The 24629-nt window shown below is 34.0% G+C and overlaps 1 protein-coding gene across 1 annotated transcript; it reads left to right on the top strand.

Annotated features, from left to right (window-relative positions):
- Window positions 1-23172: 23172 nt before the first annotated feature.
- LOC119077733 lies at window positions 23173-24224 on the top strand. The gene is made up of 4 exons (XM_037185011.1): window positions 23173-23326; window positions 23384-23530; window positions 23590-23764; window positions 23826-24224. The coding sequence occupies exons 1-4, from the start codon at window positions 23252-23254 to the stop codon at window positions 24218-24220; spliced, it is 792 nt and encodes a 263-aa protein (XP_037040906.1). The 5' UTR covers window positions 23173-23251; the 3' UTR covers window positions 24221-24224.
- The last annotated feature ends 405 nt before the right edge of the window (window positions 24225-24629 follow it).

Genomic DNA, 24629 nt, shown 5'->3' with positions numbered 1-24629 from the left:
GTAAATATTAATACAAATAGGTCGTGTTTTGAACCTCAGGATAAAACTGTACATTTCTCAATATGCTACATTCCTTAATTTTCTTTTAGGTGAAGTAGAGATTTGAGGTCAGAATTATATCAAATTTGTAAACAACACAATAATTTGATCAAATGAATTTAAGTTTATGTAGGTCTTGTTTTTTTGTGTGATCTACCACCAAATAGTTTTATGGGAAAGTTTCCCTCTTAGTACATCAGTGAAATAATAAAATAATGATTCTTCCCATAGATGACTTGGAACAGGTAGATTCCATTGACCTTTTCAAGCCTCCAAGCACACAAGTGGCGTCCACCAAAATTTTGAAACTTTGGGACCCCCTCCCCCACTGTGCTCTATTGTCGTTAGATTGTTTCTTAGACTGACTTTTTGTAAAGTCGATGTTTTAACTGACTTAGTATGACCGCGCTTTTTAGCGTGAGACAGAGGCAATTCTTTCCAAACATTCGTCCGTTACCTTCAATTCTTCAATCCATTGAGTGGGAAGGTAGCAAAATTACTGTAATCCACGTGGATATTTTTCTTCAGTAAAATCGACAACAAGGAACTACATTTCTATGGTTTGTTTACTAGCAGTAGGAGATCGGGTGAAGATTTACGATGACCCTATTGCTCAGTATTCTGCCGCGCAGCGATTTTTTTTTATTATCTGTTATCCAAAAATGTAGTTTTCTCGTCAAAATTATTGAAAGATAAGGAAAAAAAGGAACTTTTTCAAAAATAAGGAGGAATAAGGTGGTTTTTTCAAAAATAAGGAAAATCAGGAAAATAAGGAGTAGTACGACCCCTGTTGATTAAATTTATTTTTTTGTTCACCCACTCATCCATTCCAAATTTATATTCTAATTTGTTTCTAACGTGTATCCTAATATCTATCGAGAGCTCACAGATAATAGGACATTCGATATTTTTAACGTTGCGAATTGGCAACGGACTATTAGAATATCTACGAGTTTGTGTTACATAGAAAGCGAATGAAGGAAGAATCGATTATGAGTCGAGAGCTCTAGCGCCAAAGCCACGGGTTCAGAAATAATAAAATGATATTTACTACGTACGTAATATGGGAACTCGCAGACGATTTTTCTATACCAACATTTCGTAAAAGGAATAATTAAGTCGATGACATGGCTAAAAGGCATTTGCAGTATTAAACTTGCGCGTGCGAGTTCACCTTTTACGTAGTTAAAGAGTGTGTTCTTTTTGCACTGTGCGCTAGATTCCCGATGCCGTTAGAACATGTGACCATAGCCCAATACTCGGTCGATATTTATCGATTATTGATAAAACATTCGATTGATATTGATTTTTTGAAAATATCGATAATCGATTCTAAGGAAATAATCGATATTCCACTGTTACTGTTATAACTGTTTATATCTTGCATAAAAGCCACCGTGGGTACGCACAACAGGCTCGTCTGAGGCTTAGGTGTAGGATAATTTCTGCAAACTTATTATTATCTAATCTACTCGATATTTTATCAATAGAATAAATTAGCAAACATGCCTAGCTAAGAGTGGCTTGATTTGCATGGATGCCATGAGACAGTTGTCACGCTACAAAGTCTGACTCTGTGTATGTTTGTGGACCAGAGATGTGACTGACATTCCATCTGTGTAAAAGATTTTGGGTGAAGTCCCTTACTAAAAGATTGTTCCCTGCAGAAATAAATCGTCTTAAAGCTCTAACATATAAATGTAAAAGTGGAAGAAAATAATTTCACGAATGTGATATTTAAATATATAAATAAATAAAATGTTTATATGTTATATTCACTAATAAATAAATATATTATGCTCGGTCTTATTTTGATTTATATTCAAATTCAAAATGTATTTATAGGTCGATTCACACGTTCCAAACAATAACGTTATATATATTTACGATATAATGCTACATCATACATACATGTATATGCTTTGTATATATACACGCACACAATAGTAGCATCACCGAACCAGACATTGGAATGGAACTATCATAAATTATTCAAAAATATTTGAAACAAAAGGTACACACATAAGGAGCATTACTGTTACAGCAAGTATGAGCTTATATGAACGAATATTTATTTACGTTGTGTTGCCGTTGATATGAGATAGTGCTCAAGTATATTATTATAGCAAGTGTCAGGATGATATTTCAAACTTTATTGTAATGTTGTGTTTAAAGATTTATGACAATGTTTTACCATATATATATATTGTGATGCCGGTTATGCATTAGTTTGTAAACAATGCAGATCCGATTTGCCACAATTTTCAGGTAGAAATCTGTTTAAACAATAATGCAAAATCATTCTGACAAAATCCTGCAAATTCGTTTCTTTTGATGTTAATTTATTAGCGGTAGGTTAATTAGGGAAGCTGACACAATAAAGGAGCTTGTATTACTTGCTGTGGTATATTCTGTCCAAATGATTTGAATGAATTAAATGGTGATGAATGCATTTGTCAATGAAATTGTTGCGGAATCAATGTTGTAAATACAAAGCTTATGTTGCGTGTAGCTCAAGCCTTCAAATATGTTCATTGGACAAGAAATTTCTGTGATTGTTGTTCGTTGAAATAGAAATATCTTATGAGGTCTCCTCATGATTCATTAGACCCTATACCTAGCAGTAAGCGACTAAACCGATGTGAGTATTGTGTCGTATTTTCCAGAATCTTTTTTGGAATTAAAATTTAATTTTATTGAGAAATAGTTGAATTTAACCCCAAATCATTAAGTCACACATGGATTACATTTTGATCTTTCGAGACCTTTGTTTAAAATTCCAAAATTTTGAGATGTTTGCCGACATCTATAATAATAGGCAAGACACGTAAAGTACATAGTCCAATCCAATGATTTTTTTGGTTGAAAAAATGATGATTTACAGAACCTTCTGAACCATCTACGATACGATACGAAATCTACACATAAAATTAGTTATTAGTGATGGCAACACGAAGAAACAAACTAGAAGGAGGATACTAGAATTTCGTCTTGCTTTTAGGAAAAAGTGACCATTAAGAACAGACTTTTTATTCTCAAAACATTCTAAAATGCCCTAGAAAACAAAAAAGGTTATATTATTGTACAACGTTTGAGTGTAGCCATCCAAAAAGGTAATGCGGCGTCAATTATGGGAACAATACCTCCACCCAAGAATTGGAAAGAAATATTTTATTTATAAAAACAATTATGTAAATCAGAATAATATAAATTAAAAAAGGTTTCTTTCAATTTTGCCAAAGTATCAACATTAAAACATAATATCGTTGTTCAGTCCCAATTTTAATCCCTGAAGGAATTATATTTCTTCAGTTCCTACGTGGGAATATAATCCCTAAATAATTACTATTACCCCCACAGGACCCAATAGTTTTAATTCCACTCTCTTATCTGTGTACACACGGGATATAGCCAGGGCTTATTAAAATTTAAATTCTCTAAATCTTCAAACAATTCTCGAACCAAAGTTTATTTTTGGGAATTTTAAATTACCAAATTTACCGAATTTCGGCAGTTGATGGTAATTTTTAGTAACAATTCCCTAAATTAGGCTCGAACTTATCTTAAAAGTAAAAGTTCGGAACAGATCACTTTTATCTGATCTGGAACTGAAAGAAGACGATCTGAAATTTCCAGATTCAGTTCAGATTGATTTAAAATTTATCTGATCTGAATCTGAAAATTTCAGTTTAAATTCAGATTTGATTTGATTTGATCTGATCTGAAATTTTTCAGATTGATCTCAAAATTTGTGAAATTTTCATACAAATATTTCAGATTTTACCTGAACTGAATCTGAAATTAAACGATCTGAAATTTCAGATTCAGATCAGATTCAATTCAATAGTAATCTGATCTGAATGTGAAAATTTCAGATCGAATTTTTCAGATTCAGTTCAGACCTGATCTGAAAATTTATCAATCTGATCTGAAAATTTTCAGATTAGTCTGATGTGTTCCGAGCTTTAAAAATTATCAAAATTCTCCAAAATTAAATTTGAAATATTGAATAATTTTTCGAAAATTTCATTGAAAATAGGCGCTGGATATACACCTCTCGTTCTGTTTGGGCTTCAACAAGTTGCATAAAATCAATCGGCTTAAGTCAATTCAATAATTATTCGCTCTATTTTTACCAATTACATGATCGAAGTGCAAGCATAACCTACAAAAATTTCATTTGCATAACGTTTGAATAACAAAAACAATTTTGAGAATTGGTGAATAATGTATCGATAAACAAACAAACAAAAAAATTTTTTAAACTTTTTGAACCCTCCCAGCATTGAAATTCAATAAACAAAAAATTATTATTTTTTCCTTGTTCAAAGGAAACATAAAAAATAAATCTACCTCCATTGTACCATCATCGAAATGCGTCCACAATAAATAACATATTACGATATATCTATCAATAATAACATCGTTCAGAATAGAGCATCGCGTGTCCACTTAACTTTTCTCTGTCTCTCCATATTATTGTGTTTCTAATTGCTGGTACCTAATTTCAATTTTATTTATTTAACGAAATGTATCATTCAGTCGATTGTATTTTTTCAAAACAAAATTTAGATTAAAGAAAAACGTTCAGCAACAAAAAATGAATGAAACAATTAAATGGACAAAAAAAATATCCAAAACTTATAAGCCTAAACGGAGTGACTATTCGCCCGAGAGGGCGATCACTATCGGTGCGCATTCATTTTTTTTATAGGCGTCGACTGTCGACTCTATAGAGTGTTTAAGTGAGAGAGATGAAGAAACGACAACTTATTGTTCCATCTCGGGGTCTGCTATCAGATTCTTTTGTATTATCGATGACAGCAGACCCCGAGTTGATTTTCCAACTCGTTCTACTTAAACACCGTATAGCGGAGTGTGTAAGACGAAAACACTGAATTATTGTGTTTTAGTTCGGGGGTGCAATTGGTGCAACTGAACAATAGTAATCGACTTACTATCGACATAGATTCGATTACTTGACCTGCACTCCATCAGCGACTCGGTTTATATTCGGTTGGTCTTCGATGAATTATTAAGCGGAGTAAAAACTGAGAGTGTGAATGAGTGAAAGTCATGAGAGTTACTGATACTGTAAATAACACGTTCGCACACTATTCGCCCATGTAAACGAATGCCATCCACCTCTTTCAAATCGTTTCCATCACCGCATCTTGGCAATGTTATGGTTCATTTCATGACAGGCATAATATATATGTGTATACATTAACGAGAGAGAGAAAAAAAAGACTCAAAAACTTAAATTATATAACATTTTTCTTCCGGTATTTATGTACTTGACAGACTGAATTTCATTTAATTGTACTTAATTCCAACGACTGCTCTCAACTTTTGAGTTTAAAATAAAATTTATTTATTAAACATATTTTTTCATCATGGCGTATAAGAACCGAGGGGCGAACGACTCGGGTGTCACAGAGTAAATACCGACGAAATGCGAGTAGTTGACCATTGGCCAATTAGGTTGTTCTTGTTAAGGTGAAAGCAAAATAAAATGATCGAATCTGATTTTTGACAATTGAATTTCAATTGTCAAAAACCAGACTCGATCATTTTATTTTGCTTTCATTTTATTATTGAAAAAATTGGGTAAATGCCCCAATGTCCTAACCCTTTCATCATTAAATCTGGGAAGCCCACTAAACGGCCCAAAACCAGCAAGGCACATCGCAGAGTTGCCTACATTTTTCGCCTGAAAGCAAGCCTCAGTTTCATGTCCGAAATACGCGATTTTCCCCAGTTGGTTCGGAAACCGTTGCGAACATTCAAATAGATAAGTGTTATACTAACGAAAACTAATTGAACCTCCGTTGTAACCTATATACATAACACTATACATAATAGTCATTCGCGCTCATATGTACGTTCAGAAAGTTACACAAAGTTAATGTCAGATGGCTCTCCTATCAGTTAGTTCTCGTTAGTATAACACTTATCTATTTGAATGTTCGCAACGGTTTCCGAACCACCAGTCGTTTCCCCCTCGATGAGTGCTTCTTCACTGAAGAACATCTTCAGTTTCGTGTGGTGGTGTGTCAAGTTTTCTTATAGTCAAGAATAAAAAAATCGTTCATAAAGGATGTGTGCTATGTCTGAAACACATCTCTGACGCATGATTGTTTTGTGGCAGCAACAATATATAAATCCACTACACGCTGAGTGACTCGTTTGGCATAACGCATATACGATGAATTAGTGTATTTTACGCCAAGATGTCAAGTATACGTCTAACTTTCCTCTGAGAGTATGTGTCTGCATACTTTGAGGCGTGGTGTGAAAGGCAGTAATGTCTCTCAAAAACAAAAAAAGTTGGAAGTTATAATTCCATAGACCTGATTGAACATTGACACCTAAATTTAGCTGAACAAATCACTTTTCCAAATGATTATCAATCATTAATGGAATACATTATCCATTGAGTATACATCGCAGAACAGTCGATACTGTTTAGATGTTGAATTACAGTTATTGAATCATTACGCTACCAAAAATCTCAATAACCCAATATGCCAAAATCAAATTACAGTTTTTATCGAATCCTAGATGATACTTTGTACAATACAGCAACAAGTAAAACTCAGAACAGAATTTGAAACCGAATTTTTCGTCGAATTTTTATTACACAAATTTAAGACAAATTTATCTTCTGCAATTGTTTCCAATTATTTGAAACATAAAGTGCTCAACATTTTCATCACCGAGCGACAATCCGTTGGAGAATTCGACATTTTTATTGTCACTTAAGTGGATGTAGTGTCTTTGTCATGCGATAAAATGTCGAAAATTAATTTCGACGGAGAGATGAGCATTACAACAATTTTCTTGTCTTTACTTTTTATTGCACCGGATTGTCTTTTTCGTAGATTGTGACGGTTGCGACGGTTGGTGTAATATTGTTGAAATTAATCATTCAAAGTGATAAAAATTTTCTTGTAGATACGCCACCTACAGTTGCATTAACTTGAATTGAAAATGTAGGCAATTTTATTGCTGGCAATAAAAGCTGCTTAGGTATAATTACTTAGACATTTTCCAAATGTAATTGGGGGAGAATGTGGTATATAATCGTATTGAATTTAAAAGGTCCATAATTCCACTTTACTCGATAAATAATTTTCCATTTTGAAAAAAAAAAGTTTTTATGGAAAAACATTGGTCCAACGACAATCATCACAGAAACGATAATTAAAATTTTAAATTTTACTTCCATAACAGAAAAATAAAATTTTATTTGCAAAGACGGTGATAAAGGTATAATATCCATTATGATAAAGGACTTTTTACCGCACAATTACGAATATTTGTGGGTAAATTTAAATGGTATTTTGTAAATAATTGACTCTCATAACGGTTATGTGTTGATAAAACAGCTCCGAACTGATTTCGCATTCGAACACGTGTAAGCAAAGTTTCAGGTAGGACATGGCCATTTTATTGAAAGTTATTTTCACATTGACTGCTTTTGAATGAAAATTATCGGTGTGGAGTGGAGGTGTATGTCTAAGGAGTGAGAAGGCATCCTTTTATTATTATATCTTTGCTTTCGGTGGATTTTCATTAGGTACTTCGCGAGGGGAAAACTGCGCGAGCAAATACTGGGACAGGTGCTATTAGCTTTTTGTAACTAATAAGGAGGAAATAGAACGCCATTAGACGGAAATCGACGTAGTGAGACATAGTTTGCTTGCATAGTTTCTCCTTCGGTACTTCGTATAGTTTAGTCGTTCTAGATAGGTAGATTTATCAGGGCACTAAGTAATATTGAAACACAGATCTGGTGATCCTTCGTTTCTTCCCCGCAATAAGGTCTAGATATAGGTGGGTTGTGGTATTTCTCAGTTTTTTCCCAAGAAAATTCCAATATTTTCTCAATTTTCCATATTTTTTCAAATTTTTTTTTGGAAAATCAGGGAAAATTTTGAGTAAAAGCGAGAAAATTTGGATGAAAGCAGAGAATTTTATGGAAAATTGTTGACAAATAAAATTTAAAAACATTTTTCCGAAAATAGTTCGTGATTTCCACCTCATACGAGATCTGCAATAAAGGCGTACAGACACCTGGCCAAAGCAAGTAAAACAAAAATATCAATCAGCTCTGGGTAGTGTTCTCCCTTCATTTTGATCGGAGTAAACAATTTCAACAACAGGCCATTCAATCTCGACCGATCCGCAATACGAAAATCCACAATTCTCCTAAAATTGATGAAGTAAAAGATTTTCTATCGAACACCATTTCCATACTTTAAACGAAAGATGAACAGAGTTCATGATGGTATGGTGTCTGTAAGAGTTCGTGAATAATAATGAACTTATTCATCTCACAACGAAGCCAACTAACAGTTATACTAAACCAACAGCACTCTTCTTTCGGCCAATGTATCAAACAACTGACAGTAATGCAATCACATAAATTACAGAACGCTACTTACAGGTGAATTCGAGTGAAGTGTAATAATATCTTCAGTGAGCACATACGATTTCAGTAGAATTTACGAGCTTCGGTGTATGTGATAGCTCGAAAGTACAAAAATTAATTCGACACAGAGTGAATTTTGAATTGAAACCGTCAGTTCTACACAACATATTGATAATAGCAATACACTCGAATTCACCGGAAAGTGAAGAACAGTTCAATTATGTATTACCTTCAGGTGTATATTAGTTGACTTTCGGCAGGTGCAAGTTTTAAAGGTATGACATTAACTGCACTGACCCTAAAATCTGTATATAGTCTGTTCAAATCCACTCCACAAACGGATTTTTTTCTACAAAAGTCGTTCCGAATTTATAGAGATGCAATGTGACATTACTATGTCACTCATAAATATGCTAAGTAGTACATTAGCACGGCGTCATTTACATAAATCAATTTCATGTTAATTATGTTTACATCTTTCCTGCATATTAAAACGCTGAGGAATTCATCTCGCCGACCGTGTAACTTTATACAAATCAACAGGAGACGTGTTTTCGGAAAGCGAGAGATACCTTCGTTATAATGTCTTCAAGACAAAAAAAAAACACAAAATTTCCTTCAGTAATGCTCTTCATTACTTCTATTATTATATGACGGTTAGCCTTACAAAGCTTATTAATTTTAACTTAGATTGATGACACGAAAATGAATCTGAGAAGGAGAAGGAAAGAGAGGAAGGAAAAAAAACAAATTCGTTAAGTAACACAATAATATTATCCCTCGAACAGCGAAAGTAGAAATCATATTCGCACCGTATAGCATACCCCAATATCTAACTTATCCAAAAAGCTTGGCCTATCCGATAAGCCGAAAATGTTCATCAAAATCGATATCCTGTCTTTTTTACGATGCTGCTTTTATTATATGAAAACAAATGACTTTTGTTACACACCGGCAAAGCAAAGTCGGGGAAAAAAAATTATATTGCTTGTGATGTCAGTATGGATTGGGGCCGTGTTCGTTATAAATAGGTTATGAGATGTAGGTTAGAAAGGTTACGAACAAAATGATACATTTTCGGAATTATTGCTGTATTTTTATGGTTTGGGAAGTTTCGAGTTTTTAGGATAATTTAAAGTAGATGGATATTTGTGGCGTCAGACTATTTATTGCAAAAGATTCAAATTTATAGAGGGAAAAGTTTTTTTTATTCCACAAGTTTCGACGTACTTTAAATTGGATATATCGTAATAGAAATTGAGAGAAGGGAATATCCAGATAGCTGTGCTCTATTATGTCGAAATAGATACGGAAGATATTTCCATTGAGAAACTGTGAATAATGAGAAGAGGACGTGTCGTAAAAGTAAACTTAAGGTCATTCAATTCTATTTTACCAACTTGTTCAGATACATTTGTGGAGGCATTCACAGGACTGTAACTATTAGCATATGTGCGTATCTAATACGTACAGTACAATGGATAAAACATGTGACTTTGTCACAAACTTGGAAAACACCAATAACATTTCCATCCAAAGAACTCGCATTAAATCTTTTTTGAACATAAATAGCTTCTATCAAATCTCAGCATGCCTTACTATTAAATCCGAACAAACACTCATAGCCAGGAGAGGAGCTACGGCTGTCATTCTCTATCGGGTCTCTTTTTCAATTCTATCGTAGTTAACCGTTCAAACATTTTATTAGTTATTTATGCCACTCAGCTGTGCAAAATTTTCAAACTTTCGATGCCTCTGTGGCATAAAACGTTGTATGAATCTCGGTGCAAAGTACTTAATTAGGCTTACGATGTATATTATGACACACGGCCTGCGGCCTCGTAACACATCTAATAAAGTACTTTGCACTCGATGTGGATTGAGAAGGCCGAAAGAGTTACGTATGGGACAAGTGGGTTGGCCTGTAGAGGCGCCACATTTTTTTCATAGTACTTCCTTCTCTGCGGCTTATTTTCATGTGAACCAACGTCACATTTGTCATTACAGAACAAATGTCACCATATGAAGTTGGTTCACATGAAAATAAGCGCAGTGACAGCAGTAATTTTATGACAGAATGTACTAAAATATGGGAAAACTCTATTACATTTCTTCTTAGTTTCTAAACATCATTCTTCTATTAAGTTTTATATGCTGCCTAATGGCGACGAAAGTTGAAAAATGTAAACCCAAGGCCGAAAGTGAAGAAAAAAGTAAGCCAAAGGGGCGAAGTCGCACTTTTTGGGTCCTCAGTATGAAATTGTCCTTTCATGTGTCGGAGCCGAAAACAGGGGTTTTCGGCCCCTTACAAGTATACGCATCTGTTGTGGACGGTTTATTTTAAGCATTTTCGCTTGTTGCCCTTACTTCGTACATAACTATGGTTTTTTTATTGTGAATACAATCAGTCAAAAAACCCTTTAAGTTTTATCAACAAAAAATTTACCCAAAAAATTTGTGAAATTTTACATATAGAAATTTGCGTCACAAGTGGCAGATGATTCGGTTTTCTTCCGTTTAAATTCTTTCAGTACATTTTTAACCATTTGCCATTTTGTTCTGCTGAATAGATATTTCGTATATTTCGACTGAAATTTGATTTCCGTTCTTTGTACAATTGCTAAAAGTTTCCTATGTGCAGAATGAGCACTAGCTGAATATCACCAGCTGATGTACAAACAAAAACACTTCGTATTCGTATTGTAAAAAATTCAAAGAGAACCTACACACAGTGCATTTCTACGTTAACGTCATCTATGCGCACACATAACACCAGATCCCAATATAACATACATTATAACACGTATGAATGAAGTAAACACATTGTTGAGAATGTGTTTTGATTGTTTATCATACAATAAATGTGTATTGGTTCATCCAGCAGGTGATATTCAGCTGGTGCTCATTCTGCACATAGGAAACTTTTAAAAATTGTATATAGCTGTGACCTAGCAAAACTACCCCATTCGAAAGTTGACAATTACATAGCAATTTCCCTCCTGCGAAAATTATCCATTACATGTGTACCATTTCTGGTTCATTTTTTTTCATTTTTCAATGTCGAAATCAACTCTAGCATGGCGCAGGTAGTAAACAATAATGCATTGGATGCCGCTACGTACTTCATTACTTCGGAAACAACTAACTGCTTTCAGATACTCGCAAACTGCAAACTCATCCGTATGTTTTTGAGCAACTGTTTTTCGACAGTGTAAAGATTGTATATTCGAGCCAAAGGCCGAAGCTCGTTACCTCATGTAATGAATTACTTTCGCAGCATACAATGTAATCTGGCTACATTTCTGATTTTTTTAACGTGATTTTCCGGTCAAAAACTTTTTGGGATATACTCTAAATTTGATAACTCACATTTGAGTGTTAATGGAGCTAGACTGCTATGGAATTTACAATTGTGCCAAAATTGCGATTAAATAATTTCAAAATTATTTACGTGATTGCACTAAATGAATTGTGTATTTAACAGGCAGTGTGTGCATTTATACCCTCCAATTAAAATAATTATTACGTTTACGTAAAACACACACTTCAAAAATGTACGATTTATTTATTGAAATGTTTTATTTTTTATATAAAACCAACTTATCAGTTACCGTAAATCATTCAAGCATGAAACATAAAATAACAGTAATTTGTGGCATACGAATTGTATGGTATTTTATTAACCCTCTTACCACTCAGTGAGTCCTGTACCTGGGTTTGTGTATGTGTACTGTGTGGCTTTGACCGTTTCATTATAAGTTTTACATACACACAAAATTGCATTTTCACCATAAAACATAATAAGTATAATGAAAGCGCGCTGCAATTCAAACATTCATAAATTTCATTGAATTTTAGTTTCAAAATTGCCCAATTTTATAATGATTTAACCAACGAAGGATCGTCATAAACAGGAAATTTCCAACAGAGTTTAGTGGAGAAGTAATTACAGTTTATAGCACAAAAAAAAAGTTGGCTAATAGAGAAGTGAAAGTTAAAAGGTAATTTAGAATTTTAGTAAATTAAAAGTTGGAATTTTTAGTAAAAATTACTTCAATAAAGTATCTGATGAACTTTATGGAGAATATAAACGGCATCGCTTTAGGCAAATAATGTTATCGTAGAGATTGTTATGAGCGAAATAAATAGAACGTCGTCTGCTCCAATGTTTTCTTTGATAATCTTTGATAATGCCATATACACATAACAGAATTTTACGTATTACGGTTAATATAACAGCAAATTATGAAGTGTAATTGGGAACCGATAACGTGACCACTCAATAAAAATTCATAGTTTCTAGTACTGTCGTTCAACGCAGAGTCTTTTCTCACAATTGTCATCTCATCTGTTATCCATGGCGAACAATAAAAAGTGGTAGATTACAGCAGAGCTCGTGTAAACAGCGTATCACCCAGGTGCGGTGTCCGAGGCGAAGGCGAGGTGAAATAATCGCACTAATATTGTAGAAGTTTATACGAGCACTTCTGTATTCTGCTTTAAGGCCAGGTTATGCTCGTTGACATCTGTGCGATAGTAAACACCATAACCTGGCCTTAACGTGACAGGCAACCGGTCGTTGAAAACAATAGCAGTAAAATTGTTGTTTTGAAATGAACAAAATTTTAGTAGGCTACAACCATAGATGCAGACTACCTAGAGAAACTATGACCCAAAATTCATTGAAAAATTATATCACACACCACTAACACGAAAACGTCAACTTTTCACGTTCTTCTTTTGACGTTTTGAGTCCCTTTACTTTTGACATTAGGAGTCCCTTTACTTTTGACATTAAGAGTCCCTTTTTACTGTCATTTAGAGGGCGCTTGGTGACAGCTGACATTTTGAGTATGCCGACTACATATGTAGGTAGACTGTAATAACGTTTGCCTGTCATGAAAAACCTACACGGCAACTAAACAAACCCTACGTACCGCTTGCCTTACGTTAATAAGTTTGTTCCAAGGCCATACGAATTGTCAATTAACTGTCTTTCATCCATAGAGACATAACGTCATCAATATTTGTACGGAAACCGATTTCTATGGATGAAATCAATCGTGTTCGTTCGGCAAGTGAAAATTCGTGCTTACCGTTACTTGGAACAAAACTATAGTACGTTACGTACTGGTTCAAAAAAAAATTGTTTTGACGATGTAGTCCGACCCGAAGCGACATTCGGTCGGACCGCATTCTTACTTAAGTGAATGGTTAAAATTTGGTTGACCTACACTACAAAATATACTGCCAACTTCATTCATTGCATGGAGTAAGTATGTGTTAATTTAACCTTTTTGCTCGCCCTTTTTATCTCGATCATCATTAAATCTGTAACTTTTTGTTTAAAGTATCGCTTCGTGTTTAGTTTAACACAATCTTCTACTTCATTTGTTTAACCATTCACTTTAGTATTTAAGACCACATTATTCGTATAATGTCTCCAATTTGTTTCGTCGATGTCGATAACAGATGATGAAACGTTTTCGAAAGGACATTCGAGTTTGGAATTCAGATTCAGACACCCTTACCACAAAACAGAAATATTGCGACAGGAATGTTATCTGTTAATATGGTGTTTCTGAAGCGTTTTTCAGCCGAGTTTCTATAGTTTTCTATTACTGTTAAATTTTATGATTAAGACTTATATTTAAAGTCATATGGAATGGAAAAGGTAAATTTTTTATACGTCGATTTCCACCAAATTTTCAACTTTCAAGCCATAAAGATTGTGCCATTGAATAGTATCCAAGTTTTCTTTTGAATGGAAACGACTTTATTGTGAATCGGTTTTTTTTTCTCTCGTATTATCACCAAAAATATTATCTGTTCACATATAAAATATGGAAGAGAGTTAAAATGAATGGTGATAGTATAAGAAGTGGGTCATTGGCTTTATTCCCTTGACTGAAAGTCAAGGGTCTTACGCCGGAAAATAGCCGAAAAATGTCCGAAAAATGTCTACACTATGATGATGATGATGTGAAAATGGAACTGTATGAAAAATGTTAGAAAAAACGTTTAAATATCTGTAAAATTTTCTGCTTGCGAGCAAGATAACTCGAGTAAAAATCAATCGATTTGGATGAAACTTTTTTTAAAATGTGTGGAATGAAAATCTTGAGGTCAAGTTCGAAGATGAGCTATATCTGACCAAGGATTCGGAAGTTATCCCAGAAAATGTATGAAAAAACGTTAAATGTCTGAAATTTTTTTTCTTGCGAGCAAGATAACTTGAGTAAAAATCAATCGATTTGGATGAAACTTTTTTTAAAATGTGTGGAATGAAAATCTTGAGGTCAAGTTCGAAGATGAGCTATATCTGACCAAGGATTCGGAAGTTATCCCAGAAAATGTATGAAAAAACGTTAAATGTCTGAAATTTTTTTTCTTGCGAGCAAGATAACTTGAGTAAAAATCAATCGATTTGGATGAAACTTTTTTTAAAATGTGTGGAATGAAAATCTTGAGGTCAAGTTCGAAGATGAGCTATATGTGACCAAGGATTCGGAAGTTATCCCAGAAAATGAGAGTGTTTGAAATGTTATGGTGATATTTGTTAATTGATGATAATTGATAATTGATAATTGAAATACAAAATACACTTCGTTCGGATCTAAAAATATTCATCAAAATGATCCCCACAATTTACTTTAAATTATATAGAAAAGTTATTTTTAATCTTATAAAAAATCAAATTTCCTTCTTTCAATGGATTTTCATAATCGTGAAAATAAAAAAATGAAACTATAACGAATGATCAATACATGCGACAAAGTCGCAGCAATCGCAGTAATCACGTCCACTGGCATAAATCGAGACATAATCGCAGCAAGTCATGACGTAAGCATAACTACCATGACTGTTCATTCTTATAGTTACTACCGAAGATCTCGTATCTCTGTGCGACACAAATAAGTCTGTTGCCAGTCTGTGACATAATTCTAATTTTGAAAGTTGTGATTATATTCTGGGACATAAATATAATAATATAATAATAATAATAATCCTGGGATTATATTCTGTGAATTTTATTAAATTCGGATTTATATTCATTGTGCTAAAAATGCAATTAAGTGATTTTAAAGTAATTTCGTCGTTGGGTGAAGGGGGTTATGGGAAAGTTTATTTAGGAGTTAATGTGAAAGGACGTAATGGATTTAAAGAAAATGAATCCGTTGCGCTAAAGGCCATTCCGCGGAAGCATACCAAGAGCATTTCCCGGGAATTGAAGGTAAGTTTTCATGTGTTTCAGTGATTTGGTGTCCATATTTGAATATTTTTTTGATATTTGACCAGATGAAATATCAAGTTGATATTTGACGAAATCAAATATCAAGTTGATATTTGACGAAATCAAATATCAAATTGATATTTGACGAGATGAAATATCAAATTGATATTTGACGAGATGAAATATCAAGTTGATATTTGCCAGATGAAATGTCAAATATGGATCATTCCATGCACGTTGAGTTTTACAAATAAGGGTGAATGGTAATGACGTATGAGCGAATGAATAATTAATCTTTAATGTGTGGATTGCATTCTCGAGTCAGAATTAAACATTTAGAACCTAGTACTTCGCGCTCGATATTGTATTGTTGATTTTCTCGAACTAATAATTGCTTATGACTTGGGCAAAAGTTTTATTAGATAGATTAGTTTTAGATTCTTAATGTGTTTTTATTCCCTTGACTGAAAGTCAAGGGTCTTATACCAGAAAATACCCTAAAATGTTAGTAACCATACAGTGTATGAAAAATTATCAAAACTTTAAATGTGTGAAATATTTTTTTTTTGTCACGACGATAACTTGAGTAATTCTTAACCGATTTTGATGATTTTTTTTTTAATCGACGAGGAATGAAATTCCTGAGGTTAAGTTCGAAGATGAGCCATGTCGGGATAAGGTTCTGGAAACTATTCCAGAAAAACAGGATTTTATTGATAATTTTAATTGTTGATAATTGTAATTGATAATACAGTGCTGATAATTGATATTTTGATAATTTAATGTGTTGTGGTGATATTATTATATAAAATGTAACTGTAATAACTGATAATTGGTAATAATAATATTGTTCCCTTGGCTGAAAGTCAAGGGTCTTACGCCAGAAAATACCATAAAATGTTTGTAACCTAACAATGTATGAAATGTGAAGGAAAACGTAATTGTTTGTAACCTATTTTTTTTTGTAATCACGATAACTTGATTAATTCATAACCGATTTTAATGATTTTTTTTTAATCGACGAGGAATGGGATTCCTGAGGTTAATTTCAAAGATGGGCCATGTCGGGATAAGGTTCTGGAAACTATTCCAGAAAAACAGGATTTTACTCTGTTGAAAATTGATAATACATGTTAATTGAAAATTAATATTGATAATTTAATGTGTTGTGACATTTTATGAAATGTTATGAGAAACGTAATTGTTTGTAATCTATTTGTCACGACTTGAGATGACTTGAGTCATTCTTAACCGATTTTAATAAAATTTGTTTTAATCGACGAGGAATGGAATTCAAAGATGGGCCATGTCGGGCCTAAGGATCTGAAAGCTATTCCAGAAAAATTCATTTTACGCTGCTTATAATTGATAATTGATAATTATTGGTAATTGATAATTCCCTTCACTGAAATGTTTGTAACCACACAAAGATAGTTGGAAGATAGGTCATGTGGGCCTAAGTATCTGGAAACTATTCCAGAAAAACAGGATTTTACTCTGTTGACAATTGATAATTTAATGTCTTATTCCCTTGACTGGCAGAAAATAGTGACAAATTTTGGTTCCTAAAATTATACATCTGACATTTGGAAGGTTAAGTTCGACGATAAGCTTTGTGTGATCAACGCTTCGGAAGTTACCCCAAAAAATAGAAATGCAATGTAATAAATGAACAATATCATTGATATTCGATTATTGGTATTTGATAATTGATAGTTGATTTTTATATTTGATAATTAATCAAGCAGCATATATCTATACAGTGAGTATATAGTATTACAAAAGTCAAGCAATTCTAACATTAGGCAACTTCGACGAGTGTGAAGCTTACGGCCCGAGCGAAGCGAGGGTCGTAATTCACACGAGTTGCGGTATCATATTGCAATATTAGACAGCTCGGACAAGCGAGAAGTTTGCGATTAGACCAAACCTAATATTAGACAACTCTGACGAGTGTGAAGTTTGCGGCCCGAGCGAAGCGAGGGTCGTAATTCACACGAGTTGCGGTATCGTATTGCAATATTAGACAGCTCGGACGAGCGAGCAGTTTGCGGCAAAGTATCAAGCAGAGTAATAGAAAAAAATAAAGCAGTTAATTTTGGCGGTGTCAAATGTCATTTTGATTTGGTAAGATTTTTACACTCGTAAAATTGCGATGAGAGCCAACGTATATTTGAAAAATAGGCACGAACGTTCTTTCAATGAAAATGTGATCACTGAAAAAGGCTTTAAAACACAATAGAATTTCATTGTGTCTTTATCGGATGCACTTCTTTGTCACGTTGTAGACGATTAATCTGATATGAGATGAAAAAATCAGTTAAAATAAATTAAGATATTTATAATAGTGTAATATAATTGGTTAATTATTTTGGAAAAATTATCAGTCAAGGGACCCGACCCACCCAACAGGTGGGACCTAGTTTATTTCTTGTTTCTTTCTGTTATTTTTTTCGTCTTCTTGTACATAAAGATGTTATCACTGAAAGCAACAAGGGATAGGAAAATCATGGTTGACAATACGGTCATTACGCAAAAAAAGAAAAGAAAAAAGAAAGAGAAACACGAACAAACCGAAAAAAAGGGGCAACTTTTTATAAGTGTATCTGATCGATGATCTTTATTTAATTAGAGAAAATTTAGCATTTCTCTGTGAATGGTTGGGACGGTTTGATAAGGGAATATTTATGATTTGGAATGTTTTGGGTAAATATTCTATTATTGTAATCAGACACGTTTCAGTTTCAGCAAAGGCTGTTGGGTGAATTAAAAAAAAAATGTAAAAGCAACCCGTATGAAGGGTGTACGAAGTAAGATGACCATAATAGTTGTGTATCTTCGACGACTGCATCTTGAACTATTATCTTCCAAAGTGAACTCGCACATATAAGTTTATTGTTTCAAATGCATTTTAGCGCTCTCATCGACTTAATGACTACTCTTACAAAATGTTGGTATCGAAAAATCGTGTGCGAGCTCACCTTTTACGTAGTTGAAAATTCGTTATTTTAGCACCGTGTACCAGATTTCCCCTTGCCAGCGAAGCGAGTTTTGCCGAGGTCAGAGAGTCGCTGATTTGGCATTTTCGAGCAACCACAAAAGGTTCTCATGTATTTGAATTCATCATGTTACAAAGAAACCTTACCCAGCCCCTGGTGTTTCGTATAGTACGGGTGTAAAAATGGCATGGAAGTGATTTGAAAGCTTAAAGTTTGCTTCTTTCGCGATCGAATTCAACTTACAGTCTCTGTTCGTTTTAAAGACATGATTTTACCGAGCAATGAAACAATAAATATTTTTTGAGACAACAAAAAGCCTAGGTCCAATGTTTCAGATGGGTGCGGTCCCTTGATTAATGAACACTGTGCGTGTTGGACTTGAACTTGACTTTAATTACATGAATTAAAAGTTCTCTCAAAATTTCATATTGGAACAGCAAATCTTTTTGGCAGAAAGAATGAATTACAGCCCAATGTTTACAAGTTTCCATAAACGTAAGATCGCACCGAAACCATCGCATTAATGCGGCGACTAATGCTAAATGTTTAAAAAGTAAATCGGCGAACGTGAGCTTGAAAACAAGTGTTAAGCATCACAATGTACATCTTCACCATATCTACAGTCAATGTGTACCCAACATTATTTATCATCCCAGCGAATTTTACTGTTGAAAGAGATAGAGTTATGACAAAATACTTATTGAAATTACAATTTACTCAAATATTTGAACACTTCCGTCGTCGTTTATGATTACAGGAAGGATGTTTACGTGTTCGTTCTTCGAAAACACTGGGTAAAGTTGCCGTCGATGCAGCAACGACTTATATATTTGTTTGTTATTTTGATAAAGAAAATATGAAAAGTTTCCGTCCCAGAAGTGAATGAAAATAAGTTGAAGCGACGCGACGTTATCCCGTTCGTACAATATATTTTGTGTGAATAGTTGTATAATAATGTCGTCATTATTATTTTAGGATGCAAAAATAAACAATAAATAATATTTTGTGAAGTTCTTACCTTCGCATCGTGAGAAACAGAATATGACTGCCGACTGCGGCATAAATACACAATTTAATGTTTCATATGAGAGTTGTTTCTGAGAAGTTACAAGCACTAGCGATTTAATTTAAACAATTTGATGAATGTGTAAGAACTTATTATTTGTTCGTGCGTGTTTGACGTATGTTTACCGAAAAGGGTTTAGCTGAAGGTGATTTAATTCAAAATATATTTTGAAAGTTGTGGTGGGAAATGGTAATGTTTCGTCCTCTCGCTTGCGATTTGAACATTTATTTGCTTAAACTGTTTGTTCCGTATCTGACGTTCATAGCCTGATTGGACACGAAATCCAAAGAATTATTTTATATGAAAAGTTCCGTTTTCGTGTTTTTATTTACCTTTTATTTCGGAACAACAAAATTCATGCGAAAACATCTTTTTTCGTCTTTCTATGTATCAAGGTGTAAAAAGTTGGAAAATCGAGTTTGCCAGTGTTCCGAGGCGAAGCCGAGGTCAAAAAACACACGAAAACGGGTTGTTTCTTTTTATCGTTTTTATGCTAAGGGCGTCGAAAGAAGTGCATGAATTATGAAATTGTAGCAAATTAGAATCGAGAATTCGGTCTTACACCTGAAAAATTATTCGGCCCGACAGCGCCGAATGAAAGTTGTTACTCGAGTAAAACAGATAATTCGCTTCCAAATAAAGGTTGCAACTTGAGTTAACTGCCGTCCTCGTGTTTTACCTTTACATTTGTTGAAATTTTCTATTTCTTCCCTAGTTGAGGAGAGTTATGCACTAACTGTCACAAAAAGACATTTCCCAAATAAACATTTTTCGGTCCATGCATATCTCTCCTCAGTTATGAAATAAACACCTGGTGAAAATAGTAATTTATGCGACCAGTTGCGCGAAGTGGGTGTTTTTTCACTAAATGTGAAGTTATCAAACGAATGAAACAAGTTTGATGAACATATCTTTGGACAAAAACGATCACTTTCGTAGGGTTTTGCTTGCAATGTTTTATGCAATTCCATCGCAAAACCCAATTTAGACTATGATTTACTAGTATTTCACAAAATGTTTTCGCTGTCTCAAAACAGATGGCCCGAATTTCTATTCCATTTTAGAACTTTTTATTTTGCCAGTTGTGAGCCGAAGGCAAGGGCTGCCAGGCACACAAGGCAAAATACAAAGTTTCAAACAATTAAGTACAAGGAACGTCTGTGAAATTTAGATATTAATTTTATTCAGCTGTTACATACCCATCTAGTGATGACTCATACAACGTTTTTCTCAACAAAGTCAACGAAAGTTTCACTTTTTGTCATTGAGTTGATAAAATAACTATTTCATCGCTGAATTTAACACAGCCCTTCAATCGAAAAAAGTAATGAACTAACCGTATAACATAGCCTATGGTCGAAGCATGTTATTTTTAATGCATTTACCGAGTGAGCAAATATTGTTTTACGTTCTTATTTCGACTCCATCGATATGAAGAGCAATTGAAATTTGATATACGATTGAAAAGTAGACATTCACAGAAACTAGACAGCGTGTCGAAAGCATCAATAAACTTAATCATTTCGAATGTTTACTTTCTAAGCCGCACAATTAGTTCAAGAATTTTCCAGTTTCCAATTGACTGCAACAGCATCTCGGCAACTACATCGTTAGCAGAAACATTTTACTTTTTCAATTTTACCACCAGTAAAATAAAATTTCGAAAAGTTTATTAGAATGAAAGTTAGTTCGGATGAATTTAATTAATTTAGTGTGGTGTAAAAGAAAATTATCCTCTTGAAAGCAATTATCGCAAAACTTTAGAAACTGTGTTGTAAGAATGTATACCATAGTGTCGTTAGTGTTGTTGTATTATTAATTAATGTTTCCATTGAATATAAATTAAGATATAAATAATGTTAATGAGTATTATGGTTAATTAGATTTTAATGGGTTGCTACAAAGCAAAGTTCTACACTTAATAACAGTCTTTGATTTACGATGTTTATGATACTTGAGTCTTAAATAAAGCTCGATATTATTAGCGAGGATTATATATTACAGCAAACATAAGAAATTACGAGCATTGCGGGCGTGCGTAAAAGTGTGGAGTACGAAGTACGTATTCCATTCCAAGTTGGAAATGAAAAATGGAAAAATACCGGAAATTGTTGATGAAAATATTCGAATTTTTCGGCGAAAAAGGCAATAAGTAATGAAAATTTTCAGAAACGTCTATATCCTATATTTACTTCAAGCTTTTGAGTACAATACAAGATGGTCATTAAAATACAAGTTCAATTTTAAGTTTAAAGTGATGCTTAAGAGTCAATTTGCCAAAACTTCGAACAAGTTGTATGAAACAGGAAAACAAGTTATCGACGATTTTTGAAGGGTATACTGTAATTGAATCAGGGAACCTTCCTGAGTCATTTGCAACAAAAAAAATCCTCGAAGTAATTATGTTTTCACGCCAGAAATCATGAACAAATTTTTCTGCACTAGGGTGGAGAAAATAGTTTTGGTTGCATATCTTATACACGTCAGAAAAATTAAAATGGACTTCGTTTTGACAACTACCTCAATAGATTAAGATTGGCTCGCTCGGTACGTGTTTTTAATGTAGATGGTAGCACGGGGTTTCGGTGGGGTTTGAATTTAAGTTTATCTATGTTGCCAGCTGCCTGCATTGAAATGTGAAACTATTTCCAAAGCCTTTAATTTGTGCTAGGGGTGCTAGGTGAAGTCCTTTTTCACCAAACGATCAGCGTAACCTCTCAATTGAAATATCTTGAAATTGTCAATAACAGTGTGGCAACGTGTAAAAAACAAATATCAAAACCCACCAGAAACCGGTGGCGATCCACTTGTCGACGGACAATAGATCAGTGTCAAATAACGGTTTTTCTCTCAAAATAGTGTCAAATGAGTTGTCAATTTCACAAAGCTAACCTCAAACAATGACAGCTCCATATAAATTTTTCTAACATTGTGGTTAGCTTTGTCAAAATGACAGCTCATTTGACATCTCAAACGACATTGACAATGATCTATACATAAACAAGTTCCTTAATCTATTAGCGGAAGGTATGTGGAATGTGATTAATTTGGAAATCTCATCAGTGTCTGGTTCTTAGATGTTAAAGACTGTAAGAGATCAGATTTGATTATTGAGGAAGATGTTGTTGGCGTATAAATTATTTATTTTATCACGACACGAGTCCATTTTATCATCAATCGCACGTTCAATTTCATTTACAAATTATTTGTGTAAGTCAGAAAGACAAAGATCAGTTTCTCGGAAATCGACTCTGTTTAATTTTATCTGTTTATGCATACAGCTTACGCTTCCCATAAAATACAAGTTGTTTTCAGTTGAAATTCTTCGAAATATTTCATTTCAATCTCACCTCAAGAGATTTCATATTGTTTAATTTGATAATTGTTCTTATCTTGTTGATCATGATCTTTTGATACTTAGATAAAAGTCTGGTATGTTGAGCAAACACTTCGTTTCTCCAGCATATATATAAGCAATGAACTCGAACTTTACGATTCAAAATACGCCGAAAATGTTCGTTTCAATTGTGATTTCTGCATTGCTGGTTGTGGTAATGAAATATTTTTGAAATAAAAGTTTCTTGACCTAAAATGCGATTTAATTGTAGTGTCCGGTAATTGCGTTAATAACGCTCCCCAATGGATTCCAGTTCGATGAAACAAAGTACTTGAAACGGGATTCCAGAGTGAGTTCCGCGCCAGAGAAATGTGAGGTGCCCTATAATGGTTGTTCAAATGATTGTGGTGCCCAATTGGTAATTCATGATTTCGTGTTGATTTTGATAGACAGTTTAAATATGAAAATGTGAAATAGTATTGCGATGAATTTGGCAAAGTTATGGACAGATACGAATGTGGTTCCTATCAACCATATTGCGTAAAGAATTCGAGCCCATATCCCACTTGCTCCCAAATTTTCCCAATGGAAGGTGCATGTTTAACAAAAGCGACAAATTACTTTGTTTGCTCTGCTGATGGACTTTATCCTGGTATTACATTGCAATCGATTCGGTATCCAATTTCTAAAATAATCATCGCATCATTTCACAGATCCATCTGATTGTACCAAGTACCACGTCTGCAATGGCACTGCACATTATATTGAGACATGTCCAGCAAATCATCAATTTACGTACGATCTAATCGACCCATATACCGTGCAAGATCCATACACTTACCCAGGAAACGGAGAGTTTAAATGTCGTTTTAGCAGTGGACATTCGTGTAGGATGTGTTATCCGTTTTACTGCGATGGAATGCCAAACGAATTTACGTTCCGGCCCGACGACTTCTTTCATTATGCTTACTGCATCGAAGTCGGAACGGTAAAAAAAGCCATCATGTTCAAATGTCCCCCAGGAACCAGACATGAAAGCAGCACAAATTCGACAACGAATGCCGTCGATTGCATTCCAGTTGCCACGCCAGTTGCTGCAGCTCCTTAGATAGTTACAATGGATTATTTAATTACTGGTTTAAATGTTTCAGAAGGGACTTGTCCCACCCACCCTTAACTTAACTTAAATGTTTCAGAAGTCCAATAAATTGACCCATTTTCACAAGACATCCCGAATTTTGTTGTATTTTTCTAAAAACTGATGGAAAATTCATATAATTGGCACAAATCGTAATTTCCTAGCTCCACTGATTATTAGGGGCTTGACGCTTAAATCATCATAACACATCCTGTCAATGATGCAATTTCCACTTTTGTCTCGTTAAAAACATGAACAGTTGTACAAACATTCGACAAGCGAAATGAAATTAACTTGATCTCATGAGAACAAACTGGAGAATCATTTTTAAATTGATAGCGACAATGCGGAAAATGATACTAACCACCAGAGCAATGAA

The sequence above is a fragment of the Bradysia coprophila genome, unplaced genomic scaffold (assembly GCF_014529535.1).
Source record: "Bradysia coprophila strain Holo2 unplaced genomic scaffold, BU_Bcop_v1 contig_24, whole genome shotgun sequence".
NCBI lineage: Eukaryota > Metazoa > Arthropoda > Insecta > Diptera > Sciaridae > Bradysia > Bradysia coprophila.
This window is presented reverse-complemented; position numbering and strand designations above follow the sequence as displayed.